The sequence below is a fragment of the Carassius carassius genome, chromosome 9 (assembly GCF_963082965.1).
Source record: "Carassius carassius chromosome 9, fCarCar2.1, whole genome shotgun sequence".
NCBI classification, from domain to species: domain Eukaryota; kingdom Metazoa; phylum Chordata; class Actinopteri; order Cypriniformes; family Cyprinidae; genus Carassius; species Carassius carassius.
In genome coordinates, this window is record NC_081763.1 from 25,600,810 (window position 1) to 25,616,519 (window position 15,710).

At 34.3% G+C, this 15,710-nt stretch overlaps 1 protein-coding gene across 1 annotated transcript; it reads right to left on the reverse strand.

Annotated features, from left to right (window-relative positions):
- Positions 1 to 580: 580 nt before the first annotated feature.
- Positions 581 to 14,665, reverse strand: kctd5a (potassium channel tetramerization domain containing 5a). Its single transcript, XM_059558600.1, has 6 exons — positions 14,360 to 14,665; positions 12,372 to 12,480; positions 12,092 to 12,183; positions 11,158 to 11,253; positions 4,649 to 4,774; positions 581 to 2,869 (listed from the first exon to the last, which is right to left on the reverse strand). The coding sequence occupies exons 1-6, from the start codon at positions 14,579 to 14,581 to the stop codon at positions 2,840 to 2,842; spliced, it is 675 nt and encodes a 224-aa protein (XP_059414583.1). The 5' UTR covers positions 14,582 to 14,665; the 3' UTR covers positions 581 to 2,839.
- Between the last annotated feature and the right edge of the window lie 1,045 nt (positions 14,666 to 15,710).

Here is a 15,710-nt window from a genome sequence, read left to right on the forward strand (position 1 = left end):
TTATAAAATCAAATCAAAACATATGTTTAGCTCATTTTAGCTCTTTTTCTTTGGAAAGTGAATAGATTCAAGAATTTGTGTGTGTGTGTGTGTATAAATATCCTCATAACATTATACAGTTTAGGTTTTGTATCAAATTATAAATTAATATTTTTATTCAGCAAGGAGGCAATAAATCCAGCACTTCAGAAAAAGACGCTAATCTGTTTAATCACAGAAAGTTTATTTTCCTGGATAAATTAAGGACAAATAGAAAATCCTAAATTGAAATATTTCAATTATTAATTATTCAAATACAAAATAACTAATATATATATATATATATATATATATATATATATATATAAAATAACAAATTTAATATAAAAAATATAAATATATATAAACATTTTTAAATATATATGTATTAAAAAAACCACCGTTCCAACTCTTAAATACCTTAAAATGCCCTCTGCTGTTGTAGTTGTGTCACTACAGTTAAGACGCTTTTAAGTTCTACATTTATGCATTCAAGCTTAGATTAAAATGACAAAAACGATGCATATCAGTATACTTCAAATAGAAAGAAAGAAAAACACTGTTTCAGAGTTCAAAAGTGTTTATTTAGTTTGACCAGGTTCTAGCATTACCATCATATACATTTTCCCCAGTCGTAACTTGCAATTACATATATAATATACTATGTGAATACACAAATTGTAAGCATAAAAAAAAATAAAAATACATAAACATGTTAGAGAATAATAAGTATAGGAACAGCAGTGACAAAGTGGAGCAAAAGACATCTCAGTCTGCATTTACATTTTGCAGATTGCACGCTTGAAACGCAGAAATAAAAAAATCCGAGGTGGACACCTGCCCCCAAAAAAAACAACACTCACCAGGGCCCATCAGAAATGAGTTTATGCAAGCGGGCAACTGAAATGAAGACCGTGGCTGCTGACATAAGTCCAGCAGACATAAAGGAGATGTGAGATCGGTGCATCAGTGTGCACATCCTACTTTCTCCACCAAGATCTGGGAAGCAGGATGTTAAAAAAAAAGTTTTAGGGCTGCAGCACCCAACACAGTGATGACCATCACACTCCAGTGTCGCAGCCTGGATGTCAGTGGTGAGTGAGGGGCGTTTTCAGTGCACTGTCTGGACGCCACGCGCTGTGGAGCCTCGGAGGCCATCCCAGAGGCACGTTTCACCACGAGACACTGACTCAGTGAGCAAGCAACTTAACACTCCACCGATAAGAATCCAAACCTCATCTCTAGCTGCTAAGACACAAGGTTGACGTTAAACCAGGTAACTGAGAGGATATGTAAACATACAGGTCTTGAAACCAAACTAGCATGTGCTGTCACATAGTCAAGGTAAGTAAACGTGTAGTATTATTGTTTATAAAACACTAGCCATGTAAACTTCGCCTTGATCAGGCAATATTAAGAGATCAGATGAATCTCTGCAAAACAATTATAGCTTGTATTCCACTAGTAAAAGCCCTTTGTGTGTGTGTGTGTGTGTGTGTGTGTGTGTGTGAGAGAGAGAGGGAGAGGATAAGGAAAAATAACATGCACTGAATATGATGCTCTTTAGTCTATATACATGTCGTCAAATAGATATGCTTGTAGGCTAGCAAAGTTATGTGTTATTTCCCTGATCACAATTCCAAATGAAATTCAGAACTTGTGTAGGTTTATTAAAGGCAACATTGTCAAAATGTTTTTAAATAAACGACTGGATTATGTATATTTGGAATCAACTTTTGAAAAAAGTCGAGCCGAAACTTATCAAAAACTGCAGTGTTAAACTGTGGATGTTAATTTGTCATTCTTTTAGAGTCTCTATCTCTTACCAAAGTGTGAACATAAGGCCATTAATTAACAGTCGCTGTCATGTAAATAAAGCATTGTTCGAAACGGTATTGCCTAAACAAATCATTTATGCCCTCGTGGCTTTGCCTTAATTCTTCAAACCAAATCTAGCTCTGTCTCAAAGTCAACGCGTTTCATTTGACAACAAATTAAAAAGTTACAAATAGTTCCAGTTTATCCAAAATCCCAGTGGAATAAATGTGGGGATGGAAGACAACATTTTTCTCTTTTGTTTTAAACTAACTCAAGGAGCAACAGTAAAACCTCACAAAATGTGAGGACACTTTGAGGCAAACCGTTACAGATGTTCTTTCACCCTCCTGGTATAAAAAACTAACACTATGCAAGTCAAAAAAAAAAAAATCATAATAATAAAATAAATAAAATCAAATACGTTCTTACAAACACACTAAATCAAAAATTCTTGCTATAAAAATCCACCGTCCCTTACAAGTCAATGTTATATATAAGCCACCTTAATAATGTAATATTAATCAAAAAATACTTTTATTTTATTTTTTTACACTCCACGCTCTTAATTAAAATTTTAAATGAGGTTTATCTTTCTGGCATAATATACAGGTTTCAGTTTGTTTTTTTATTTTTGACAAAACTTGCTCACTGGACCACAGATGACATGATAAACATATTTTGAGAAAGTTGATAAGAGACCCTGAGTAAACATGATTGGACCAGGCGTGATTGAGGCCCTTTTTGCTCAGATTACTAATGACATGCATATTCCTACCTTTCAAACAAAACGATTCAGATAGATCAGCCGATGTCAGAACAACAAGAAACAACAGTCCAGTATAACTGTGCAGGCACTAACAAGTGTCAGTTAATCTAAAACAAAATAGAATACCATTCCAAATAGGTTGTCATTCCGCTTGACAGTTGTCTGTCTCTCAGTGTGATATGGTGCATCTGGTTTTGCCCGTAATTACAGGACGGGAGGATATATATCTCAGTTGTTTCACATTCGAGAGCCTTGTTCTTGAAGAATCTGCAAGAGAGGAATAACTGATAATGAATGTGTTGGATGATGAAAGTGAGCATGTCTAAATAAAACAGATAAAGACATAAAATATTCCATATAGGATTAAATAAATATATATATATATATATATATATATATATATATATATATATATATAAAAACCGTATTTTGCATATTTCTGAAAACACTTTAAAATGTGTAAATATATGGCTGTATATCAAAATACATTGTCAAAAAAAATAAAAATAAAATATTATATATATATAAATCTAAAAGAGCATTCATTTAAATATTAAATGTAAATAAAAATGAATAAAATATAAAATTTATACAAAACATCTATTTAATGTTGAGATATTATAAGTTGATTCATATTTTAAATAAGTTTTTATTTTTTATTTAATTTTAAAATAAGTTCAGCTTTATGCTTAGTTATTAGATAGATTATGAACAGTGTTGGGGAAAGTTACTTTTAAAAGTAATGCCTTACAATATTGCGTTAATTTTTAATATAAGAAGTTCTATTTATAGCAAATGTAAAAGCCCTTTCACACCAAAAAGTGTAATGAATAAACCTCAGGCTGAAGGAAAAGTAAATTCACGTCTGTACAGTAGAAAACAGGAGAAGAAGTTTCAACACTCTTCAGCAATAAAAAACAAAAAAAACAATGAAGCACAATTGTTAGTTTATCTAAAGTCATTTTTAATTATTAGTATGGTTGAACTGGATCATTAAAGGTCAGCAGCAAAGACACTGTTAATAAAATGGTAATAGATACATTTGTGTTATTTATTATATTTAGTTATAGCAGGTTTGCGTCATATTCTGAGTTTGCATTTCACTGTTTTGATTAATTTTGATGATTACTAAATCTGTTTTGTTTTTTGTTTTTTGTGAGTGGGATGAATTAATGCACATTCACATTTAGTCTTAAATCTCTATGTTGTAAGAAACTGTGTGGAAAAGAAGCCTTGCTACTGTGTTTTACTTCTTGCTGTAAACAAGCAAGAAAGAAAATAAATAAATTAATATCAAGAAGAATATTGAACATCTTTTAAAATCAGAATTTTTGTTTTTCCTATAATCACCCAGCCCTGAAGTGAGGCCTTGCTTATTTGTACAAGTGATTGTGTGGACCTCACAGGAAGTGTACAACAATGCCCTGCTGATATCATCCCAACATGTTTATTACTTTACATGACCCCTGTTGATGCTGTCAAAAACTACTGAAACAGAACCAAATGAAGCCACAGAAGAAGATCTACAGAAGGAAACGTCTGGCTGCAGTATCTGATGGGGAAGCATTAAATATTGAGCAGGTTTTTCCATCATTATCTGGGATCCGAAAGCAGACTAGATGAGCTGAGGATAGAATTCTAGAGCTTTCTAATAGGCATGAGTACAGGCAAACAACATGCATCAAATTGAGTATTAGTAACAGAGAGCGAGAGAGAGAGAGAGAGAGAGAGCGAGAGAGAGGGAGCGCGTGCCACTGCCTGCAGCATTCAGCAGAGACCTAATTATCAGCTTAAGTGATATGTAAATGATTCCTCACCAAAAAACACTGGCGAAAAAAAAAAAAACTATTTCCACATCCTTAGTGTGCACGACATGCAGGGAAACAAAACACTCAGTTGTGAACACATTTGATCTGGTTAATCAACTCTGAGTATTGTGATGCCATGTGACCATCTGAAGAGCAGAGCTCTGGGATATTTTCTTACGATATGTGCGCAAGTGACTATTTCTGTCTGTGCACGAGGGAAGGGTTCTGTCAGCCTCACCTTGGCCTTTTCACTGGGCTCACTGTTTGTGCCGTATGACTGATTGTGCAGCTCCTTGGAGACCACGCACAGGAACTCTGCTTGATCCTCGTTTCCGTAGTTGTACGAAGAGCCGATACTAACCAACTGGCAGGAGAGAGGGAAGGAAAACACATGACGACAGTATTTCCAAAGTGAACTGATTTGACTGCATAAGATATAATTGCATTGCTTTGGTTTGTAATAGTGTGTAAAATAGTACACATAAAAACCAAATCCCAATCATGGGATGCTTTACATCAAAAAAGACCACAAAGAACCATTTGGAAAAAAATTAATACATTTGTCCAGGTCATATTTTACCACAAATTCCAAAAATAAAATTTAATAATAATAAGTTTTGATTAACTTGAAGTATATTTTTAAAACCCTTTGCATAGCATAAAATAACATTAATTTTGTGGTATTGTGGAAATGAATGGGGGGAAATTAAATGGCATGTATCTGTATGTATTAGTAATATTTAATTTATTGAATTTTATTGATAACTATAATAAAAAATATATGAATTAAATTGCATTGCAAGTATTTGTACATCATAGTAATATTTGTTTTATTGAACTGTATTTATATACAATTGTTTATGCTGATTTAATAAAGATAAATTACAACGTTTTAATATAATTATATCACAAAGCAAATTTTTTTTTTAAATCATTTGTTTATATTTTGGTGTAAAGAAAAACTCTAATCATGACAACATGAGGGTTGAAGTTGGGGGAGGGGTGAATTGTCAATGTCTGTGTTTCACTGAGCGATATTATGGAAAAAGTCAAGTGGCCAAGTGAGATGAAGAAAATCAGCAAAACTCATCAGCAACATTTCAAGAAGGCTATCATTGACTCTACTTGAGTACTGATGCCTCGGTCTCTTCACTTTCCAGGTACTGATTAGACTGAACCACCAGACGCTCCTTTAGATGCTTCACTCAGCACAGGTTGTTGAACTCCAGACACTACCCATCGCACCACAAATTACAGCTTGTCCCTCAAACACCCAAAGCGTAAAAGCTTCACTTTGTTTCTGAGCCTTACCCTTCCACCACAAGAGTATGAATATGTAAAATAAATGCAAAATATGTAAAATATTTTACATTTGTCAAAATAATGTAAAATAAAAGCAAACACTGTTTAGAAAACTAGTCAAATAAAAGCAAACTTCCAAAAAAATAAACACTCCTCATAGATGCTAGATATTGATCTCAGTGCTAAACATTTGAGGCTCCACCCTCAAAGCAAACATCATCTATCACTATACTAACATAACAGAGCTCAACATTAATGCTTGTCCCTTGCCACTTGTGCCAGACAAGTGGATTTTGTGAAGGGGCAAGGGAAAGAGAATTTTACTTGCCCAAATGGACAAGTTAAATAATTAATACATTCATAACAGACAATAACTAGTGCAGCACTGTGACTGATAATGGATAATGTATTGACAGTATCATGGTCAAGACTTGCAGAGAAATCAAATTTAATAAGAACAACACCACACACAAAGAAACAAACATGAATATACACACTACGGTAGAACAAAAAAGATAAATTTTCTATATAATATATGATACAGGTAAGCAACATTACACAACCAATCTATTAGCACGATTGCATATGTGACAATGACTTTATGCAACAGTAGTTCAATAAGTAGTTAATATACTGACTTACATTTTAGAGAAGCAGAGCTACAGCAGAGCAGTCACGAACCTCTGAGCAACACACAACAGTGTTTTGTTATTGAATGATTCAGCATATCTGAACGAATCAGGTTAGTCTATTAAAGGTCCCGTTATTAAAGGTCCCGTTTTTCGTGCTTTTTTGAAGCTTTTTGTTTACAGTGTGAAATATAACGTGTTCATGTTTCGTGTGTAAAAAAACAGTATTTTTCACACAATTCACCTATCTGTAACGGGCTGATGACTTCCTTGTTCTATGAAGTCCCTCCTTCAGAAATACATAGCGAGTTCTGATTGTGCCAGCGGTTCCTGTGTTGTGATGCGACACCAGCTGAGCGCACGCTGCCCTCCTGGAAACGCGATTGGACTAGTTTTGAGAAGCAAGTGGGCAGGATTTGTTTTGAAAACTGCTGGAGATGTACTTATAATCACAGGAGCGTTTTTACTGATGAGATGCGCATGAAAATCATATTTGTTTTTTTTGCACAGCCCTAACATCTAGTTAACAAAGCTAAACAGCGTTGCTCTGTGTAATAATTACAGAAACTGTTAAACGCACCAACTTAAATAATAAAATACACTTACCGGTTGTGGTCAATAAACAACGCCTTCTCCAGACAAAGAGGGAACTGCTCCATCTTTCAAGAATAATCTTTGTGCGAATCCGGCATTAAACTGATTGAGATTGAGGAAGATCGCTGTCCTCAGCAAAATGTGCTGCACATAGTTTTACATGTGGATTACAATTTTCGGGAACCGAGTTAAACATGAATTGTAACCATTAATCTCCAAGTACAGCGTCCCTGGGAAGCCCAAACAAAGATGATTGGACTCCGAGATGAAAATAACAGCGTTTCAACGACATGGCAAACACAAACGCAGCTCTTCTTCTCCGTCGGAGCGCAACAAAACCACGCCCCCCTTTTGGTGTATTCATGTGGGCAGAGGTTAGTCAAAATACTGTTTTAGTGACGTCATTACTGCCGGAACTAGAGGGATGTAGTCCAAACGGGTCGTTTTTTGTAGGCGAATTCTGTTAAATAAAATATCTCGCTTGGCATTGAACTTTGAGCTTTAGAATTTTACAGATATTATTTATACTCTAACAACAACATTACACACTAACTAAAGTTTAAAACATGGGATCACGAAGAACGGGATCTTTAAGACAGTAACTTGCCGTCACCTACTGGTGGTTTGGTTTCATATTTTAAAATACTGCATTTTTCCAACATTTCATATTTGTATGTTTAAAAAAGTGGAACATTAATCTTATAACATGCATGTGCAATTTTACTGTGTAAATGCATTTATGGAACCTCTTATCTTTATTAAACAGTCTGAGTAAATACAACTAAATGGCACTTTTGATGTAGCTTCTGTGTTTCCTCTGCAGTGGAAAGATGGAGTTTGTTGATACTTACTTCATCTGAATGGTAACAACCATACAGCATCTTAATATTCTAATTAATGCATTGATAAAATTTACGAATTCGACTTAAATGACAACACGTAGATTTAATATGGTTAATAAAATATTGCCCTTTATAAAGTTAAAAAAAAAGTGTCTGATAAAAACACCTGATAAAGCATTGACGAGACCATTGCTTCAGAATAAATTACATTTATGCCAAAAAACTAGTAACTGTTTAGGACAGGACAAGCACGTCAAGGCTTAATGTCGAGCCCTCCATAATATACACTTGTTCCATCAATTTTTTTAAATTGTGGCCATGAATTAAGAATTTGTTCACTTCTTTTAGTAAAACACTGCCAGATTGTACTAATTTGTTTCCTTGTTTTGATTGAATTAAAATGAATGTACAAATTAATTACAATGTGTCCACGATTTACTAAAAAGAGGGAAGAAATTCAATGCCATAATTTATATATATAAACTTCTAACTATTTAAAAATAATCCAACAATGTTGGATGGTGACACCTAATGATGGAAACAACAACACAACTTTGTATCTATAACAATTTCTATGCACAGCGTTTTCAAGTATATCTGTCATACTGTCACCTTAACTGCCAAGGCAACACATCAATACAAGCCAAAAGCAGATCAGGAGGGCACACACACCTAAATCAGTGTGCAGGGGAAAACCCTTCTAAACCACACATATTACAATGATTGGCCAACACCATCTAGACACCACAAAGACAGCAAACATCCCCATTCACAATTTTTTTACTTTTGACTTTTCAATAGATGGATGCCAGTGTGTACAAACCCGAGCTGGTTTGGTTCATATGGTTTAAAGAGAAAGAAAAAGCCCACTGATTCAGAAATCAGGTCAACACTAAATGTTTTGCAAACTGTCATAAGGGCAGTAAAATGAGCATCCCCAAATTTGAATCCGTAAGTAACTTCTAACCACTGAAAGCAGCAGAAGCACCCATTTCAACCACTGGCTTTAGATCACAGATGTCCAAACCACAATATTTAAAAGAACAGCATATTAAAGTTGTTAGACCCGGTGTACAATGAACACAACTGATGACCACAACGGCTAACGTCCGTCCACACTGGAAGCCACATGCTATTGTACAATGTTCACTAACAGACCAATCAGCTGTAAGTTCAATTAATAAGTTAATTAAGTTAATGACTACTAGATTCACTATGAGAAATGATTTCACAAATAGCGTGAATAAATCACCGTGCACTCTCTTCCTCTCTCAAAATGCAAATGGCTTCAAATCACATCGCGTCTGCTCTATAAGCGAGCTGCATGCTGCACAGTCGACACAGGAATATTCCTATGAACTAACGAGGAAGTGTCACATCGTCACTAAAGTTAATGAATTGAATTTTTCTTTTTAATTCTTGCCAGTGTTTTAACCATTCAATGCTCAAGACCATGCGCTCATGCACACTTGCAGCGCACACATAATAATGCCAGGTTCACATTACTCCGTTTGCAGTGCGTATGTGGGGCATATTTTTTCTGCGCTTGTGTTAATGGACTAAAGCGTTCACACTGCACACAATGTTGCGGTCTCTCATTGCGTTAAGGAGCGGTGTGTGTCTGTAGCAGTGCAGAGATCATTTCCACACAGTCTATTTTTTCTGTGCTGCATGCGCTGAATTAAAAGTAACAGCGGATTGCAGTAAATATGAACATGCCTTGACACAAAAATTTTGTAATTACATTTAAAAATTAGTAATTACCATAAATGCATATACCATATTTTTTGGACTATAAGTCGCACCTGAGTATATGTCGCATCAGTCCAAAAATACGTCATGATGAGGAAAAAAAAACATAAGTCGCACTGGACTATAAGTCGCATTTATTTAGAACCGAGAACCGAGAGAAAACATTACCGTCTACAGCCGCGAGAGGAAGCTCTATGTTTCCAGTGTAGACTACAGGAGCACTGAGCAGCACAGAGCGCCCTCTCGCGGCTGGAGACGGTAATGTTTTCTCTTGGTTCATTTCTCTCGGTTCATGTCAAATTAATTTTGATAAATAAGTCGCACCTGACTATAAGTCGCAGGACCAGCCAAACTATGAAAAAAAGTGTGACTTATAGTCCGGAAAATACGGTAATTAAAGTCTACTGTGTTTCACAACTAACTCATAGGCTATGGTTTTTTGGCCAGGTTTAAAGGAAAAAGAGCACTTTTAGATAAACGAGGCAATAATTTTAATGTTCTTAATTAAAGTTCTTTATGAACCGCAGTATTGCTTGTAATAAAGATTGAAATGCAAAAGAAAAGGCAGTGGAGCTGACCGTTTCTGTCAATGGTAAGTTTTAATTTAGAATGTTTGTGATAACGTAAGAAAAGTAGTTTAAATGTTTTGCTTTACCAACTTTATATAAATCTAAAAGTAAATGCAAAAGTAAAAAGCATTGAATAATTGATGAAAGATTGTATTACTGTACTGTGTAAAAAAATTTAATAAAATGCTTTTTCAACATTGTGATTCTTAAGTAACAAAAAAAATAAAAATAAAATAAAAACAGTGAAAGCACAGTCCGTGCTGTATCTGTAGCGGACATGGACTACAAACACACTACAAACAGAGTATGTGTGAACCTCACATCCAGCTCACTAAATCAGGCTTGCGCAGTGTAAGCTATAGTGCAATTACACAATTGTTGAAACAAAAATACAGTGCATGATCAAACTTTTAGTTGCGATGAATATATATTTTTGAAAAAAATGCCCCCCCTTCAGCCCCCCCCCCCCCCCCCCCAAATATAATAATAATAATAAAACATTTGCCAATACACTACCCTTTAAAAGTTTGGGTTTGTTAAATTACTTTAATACTCACCAAGGCTGCATTTATTTGATCAAATTCAGTAAAAATAGTAATATTGTATATTAAATTATATACTTTTTTAAATAAAATATTAATAATAAAATATTCTATATAAATATTTTTTTAATGTAATTTATTTCTGTGATGCAAAGCTGAATTTTCAGCATTCTTTACTCCAGTCTTCAGTGTCACATGACCCTTAAGAAATCATTCTAATACTCATTTGCTGCTCAAGAAACATTTACAATAAATTTTTTGCAGTTGGGCTGCTTAATATTTTTTTGTGAAAACAGTGATAAATTTTTTTCAGGGTTGAATAAAAATATACATTTCATTCCCAGAAAAGAAAAACCCAAAACTTTTGGAAAGTAGTGTATATTTAATTGAAAAGTCTCTATTATCAGCCAGTAACCAATATGGTACTGGTATATTGTGCATCCCCAAATACAATTCTACAGTTTGCTAAAAAGCTGAAACGAGAGTAATCCCAATGCTCTCTAGTGTTTCTAATCACCTGTTCAAACTTCCAGCCATCTGACATCGTGGAGACCATCTGTGTCAGTTCCTCCTCCTGACACTGTAGGACTCTGTAGACGTGCTTCACGGGGAGCTGAACGAAGAGGAAAAACTTATGATAAGACAAAAGAATACTATATGAAGAGGCAAGGCACAAGCTCTGATTTAACTACAAAACGACTTGGTCATTCCTGGGGACCCATAAAAGTCATCAGATTACGCTGAGAAGGCAGATTTCAAAGGACACATTTGTCATGGGATACTGCAAGAGCATTTTGAAAGGACCTGGAAAGGCAAACCCATGTAGAAAACAAGTTTGCAGAATCTTACTGACTTGTTAATATGTTTGAAATCAATGGGCCCTAATTCATGAAACACAATAATAAATAATCTGTGAAGGAAAGAAAGCAAACATTCTGGAATAAATTTAATTCCAAAAATTAGATTGAATTATACTGAACAATTTATGCAAGAATGGATTAATGAATGAATTACATAAATGTACTCTGCTTTTTTTTTTATTAATTTATTTATTTTAATGGACGATTTATGTGTGATATATTTGAATAATTAAAAAAAAAAATCACATGAGATTTATGAAAACAGGGTATTGCTCAAGTATTTGAAAATGAAAAGCCTTTAAGAAATAAACCATTAAAACTTTTTTTTTTCCAACCATTTGAGTGCTTTGGAATTTCTTCTTTTTTTCATCTTTCCAATAAGCACAAGTGGATATACACTTTTATACCCCTACAGCACAACTTTTTTTCTATATTTTTTAGGATTTACATATTAATTTTGTTCTTATTGTACATAATATACTTAAAATTCACCTCAAACTTATGTTGATTTTTAGAAGTGAAGTAGCACAACAAACTTGAACAAAATTAAGTAAATTACAGCCATTATAACTTAAACTCAAATTGACTTACCTGAGCCATTTTACAATCCCTCTCCCTGATTTTGTCTTTGACCAGTTTAATCAATGAAGTGATATTATAGAATTCAGCCTCTTCCAGCACACCTGATGGATGAAACGGATTCATTATTTCATCAAAAACCACATACCACAGACAAAAAAGCTTTATGTCAAGAACACGTAGAGCTTACAAACAAGTTACGACTGAATTTAGCTGCCAGTGGAAAAAACGAAAGAAATCTAACAGCATGTTCAGACATATCTTGAAGTTCTTGATCGCATTCCCATCATACCTTCCTCTGCTAGGCCTCGGTTCAGCACCAGCTTCCCATGTCTCAGATAGTTGAGCACCGGACCAAAATAAGTGGGATCGCGATCTATCAAATAAGCACCTGTTTCATCCTGGACGAGGAAAGAGTGTTATCAGTCCAAAGGATTTCAGCATAATAAACACCATTTTATTCAAATGTGGATTTTTCAATCAGGCTTAAATGACCTCATCAGATAGATTTTTTTTTTATTAAATAGAGCTTATAAAGAAATAAACAGTCTGATCAGTACTGAAGAGTGTCTGTTAAGACAAGGTGTGGCTGACATTTAACATGCATGCTGCAGAGCCCATAGGGACGCCGATCCATCTCCAGCACAACATCATTACCATGGATCAATACTGAGGTCAGAAAAGTGAGCTTAATTCCACAAACATACACTCAAACAAAAGCAAATGAAACTGTAAAGTTAAATCACGCAATTTCTGTTTGTAACGAACCCTTCTTTATTTATAAGAAATATTTTTGTCGGACAGCAGAATTTCTTTGTTTTTAGTGGCTTTCAACCGCCGGTGCCCTAATAAATGATGCATACCGACCTTTAAAAGTTTAAAAGCATACAGGCAACCCTATTTCTTCTTCTATCACAAAGAAGAAACTACTTATTAATTTATTAAAAAGACCAATATACTTGTTTGACATGATAAATAATCACACTCTGTGCATAACATATATTAGCACCAATGAAACCAGTTTAATGGATTCTGGTTCTGGATCAGTTCCTTCTAATTATGGTGTGTTTTGAGTACTAAAAGAGTTATTAATTTAGTTATTTACCTTTTTGGTGGCAGGAATGACTCCCTTAAAAACGTAAATGACATAAAACAATATTACAAAAATATAATTTCCCTACTTTGTAATACTCATTTATAAGTAAACTCATTTATAAACAAAGTGACCAGCAACCCAATGGTTTTCATTGTTTACTCCAGAAAAACACTAGCAAAATTATTTCTAATTGTTTAATAGAATGAGTAACATTAATATAGTTCATATCTTTACGGTTTAGTCTGATAAACATAAATAAAATAGTTTAACTGGGTTGGTATAGCACAGTTTAACAATTTTAACACACTAGTTAATATTTGGTTTATTAAGATAAACACTAGTAAGAACACTTTATATTTCGGTAAAACTTCACATAAGACAAAAATGCGATAGATATTATAAACTAACATACCAACAAGTCAATTTTTAATAATCTTGGTTAATTGGTCATAAATACATAATCATGAATTGTTAGCTATTGTACAACCATTAGTGTGAAAATAAACCATTGTACCATTTGCAGACATAAAACAATAATAATAAATGCTGTAAGAGTATGGTTTATTATTATCATTATGATTTTAAACAGTTTTGTGTTACCAAAATGTCAATGGTTTAATCAGGTAGCTCATAACTAGTAACTTAGTTTCTAAGTTTCCATTCAGACAACCGGTTACCAATAAAGGCTAGTAATCGCTGTAATATTTAAGGTTTACTTGGACAAGCATTAAGTTAGTAGTGTTTAATACTTAAACTTTAATGAGAACAACACTAGTAGCCTAAGTTATAAGTTCAATTAGCACTTGACATGTAGCATGTAAGTTTGTACTAATAAAGGAGTTCTCGGATTTAAACTTTGAAGGCTTAAACGAGCTGAAGATAATCAAAATATATTGCAAACCACCTCTTTAACTAACGTTACATCTGACTTTATTTGGCGAACAATCCTAATGTTACATCAAGTGTTATCAGTTAGGCTAAGCTAGTCAAAGGAGCTCAATTCATAGTAACTTTACCAGCTAGCCGTCTAGCTACAATTTTAAAATACATCAATATAGCGAAATGAAACACTGCAGACCCGTCATGAGATTTTCCGGGTTTGACTTAAATGTTTTAAGTCCAGATACGCGAAGTGACGGTTATTGTTCATTGTGTGCTAGCGAAGAGCTCGCGGTGTTAAATACCTTGTCAGAGTCGAGGTCGGGGTCGGCCTGGCACAGGCGGTACAGGAAAGATTTCGGGTCTCTGCACAGCGTTTGTCTCGTCGTGAGAAAGTACGTGCCGCCGACGTTCAGACGAACCCATTTGGACAAGTCGCTTCCAGACGGCAGCAATCTCTCTCCGAGAAAAAGAGCGGGACACCTGCGGGCGCTCGAGCCGCTCGGGTCAGGGCTCTTCTCCGCCATCCCTCCACTGTTCTCCCGCTACTGATAGAACTGAGCGAGAGCAGGAAGTGCGCGGAGTTTGAGATTCGCTGTGCCCTCCCATTCCAGCCAGATACACAGGCTGTGTCTCCAAACACACTGCTGACTATCCAGACCGCGCACTGTCGGCAACCAAAAACTGTTCCCGCGCCCGAGATGCCCAGAACGATGATGACCTATCTAGGCAGTTCGATTTCTTTTATTTTTCAAACTGTTAAGACTTTTTTATACCCTACACGAATTTTCACTTCTTTTTTTGCCCGTGTTATTCATGTTTTCTATTTCTAAGAAATTATGTAATTATTAAAATAACAAAAAAAGCAGAAGTGGACTGACAAGGACGTCATTGTTGTTTGGGTATTTAAAACAGCCACATGATGTACTTTGGGCCTCTATGAAAAAAAATTTATAAATAAAATCTGTCAAACACTTATGAAAGAGTATTTCAATCAGTATTTCAGTCAAATTAACGCTTGTCAAATTGTTAATATTACAAAGGTTTACATAAGTAAACTATGTGAAGTGTGAGGCACTTTGGGCAACAGTAGGCTAGTTGCATTAAATGTGCTGTATAAATAAAAAGAAAGAAAGATATAAGTGAGGGAAATCATGCTTTGGCCAATCATAACAACGTGATAAAAAAAATGACATAAAAAGCCGAAATTTGGAGACAAAAAGTAAATTATGACATAAAAAGTCTAAATTATTAGATACAGAGTCAATAATAATCATAAACAGTTGAAATTATAAAATAACTCAATGATAAATAGCAATCATGGCATAGAAAGTAAAACTGCATTGTGTTTAGGGTTAAAGAAAATGTCTGTAAATTTAACAGATTATGTCCTGGTAGAAAACTACCAGTATCTTTTTCCATTTATTACAGCACATGATTATGAAAATGTGTTAGATAAAGTCAATATTATGAGAAAAAAGTCAATCATGAGATAAAAAAGTCATAATTATAAATTACTATAAGATAAAAGGTCAAATATGACAATAAATAAATTATGAGCCACTAAGTCATAATTATTTGATTAAAATTTGAAGTTGTTATATAAAAAGCCATTTAAAACATACAAAGTCGCAAATCAGGAAAGATAAACAAAGG

What these genes read in the sequence shown, in the direction of transcription:
- kctd5a (XM_059558600.1), bottom strand. Translation starts at nt 14,581, where the DNA reads ATGGCGGAGAAGAGCCCTGACCCGAGCGGCTCGAGCGCCCGCAGGTGT. An exon ending in CCGAGGCCTAGCAGAGGAAG is followed by an intron (nt 12,184 to 12,371) that starts GTATGATGGGAA and finishes TTCATCCATCAG; the next exon opens with GTGTGCTGGAAGAGGCTGAA. An exon ending in AGCCCAGTGAAAAGGCCAAG is followed by an intron (nt 2,870 to 4,648) that starts GTGAGGCTGACA and finishes CCTCTCTTGCAG; the next exon opens with ATTCTTCAAGAACAAGGCTC.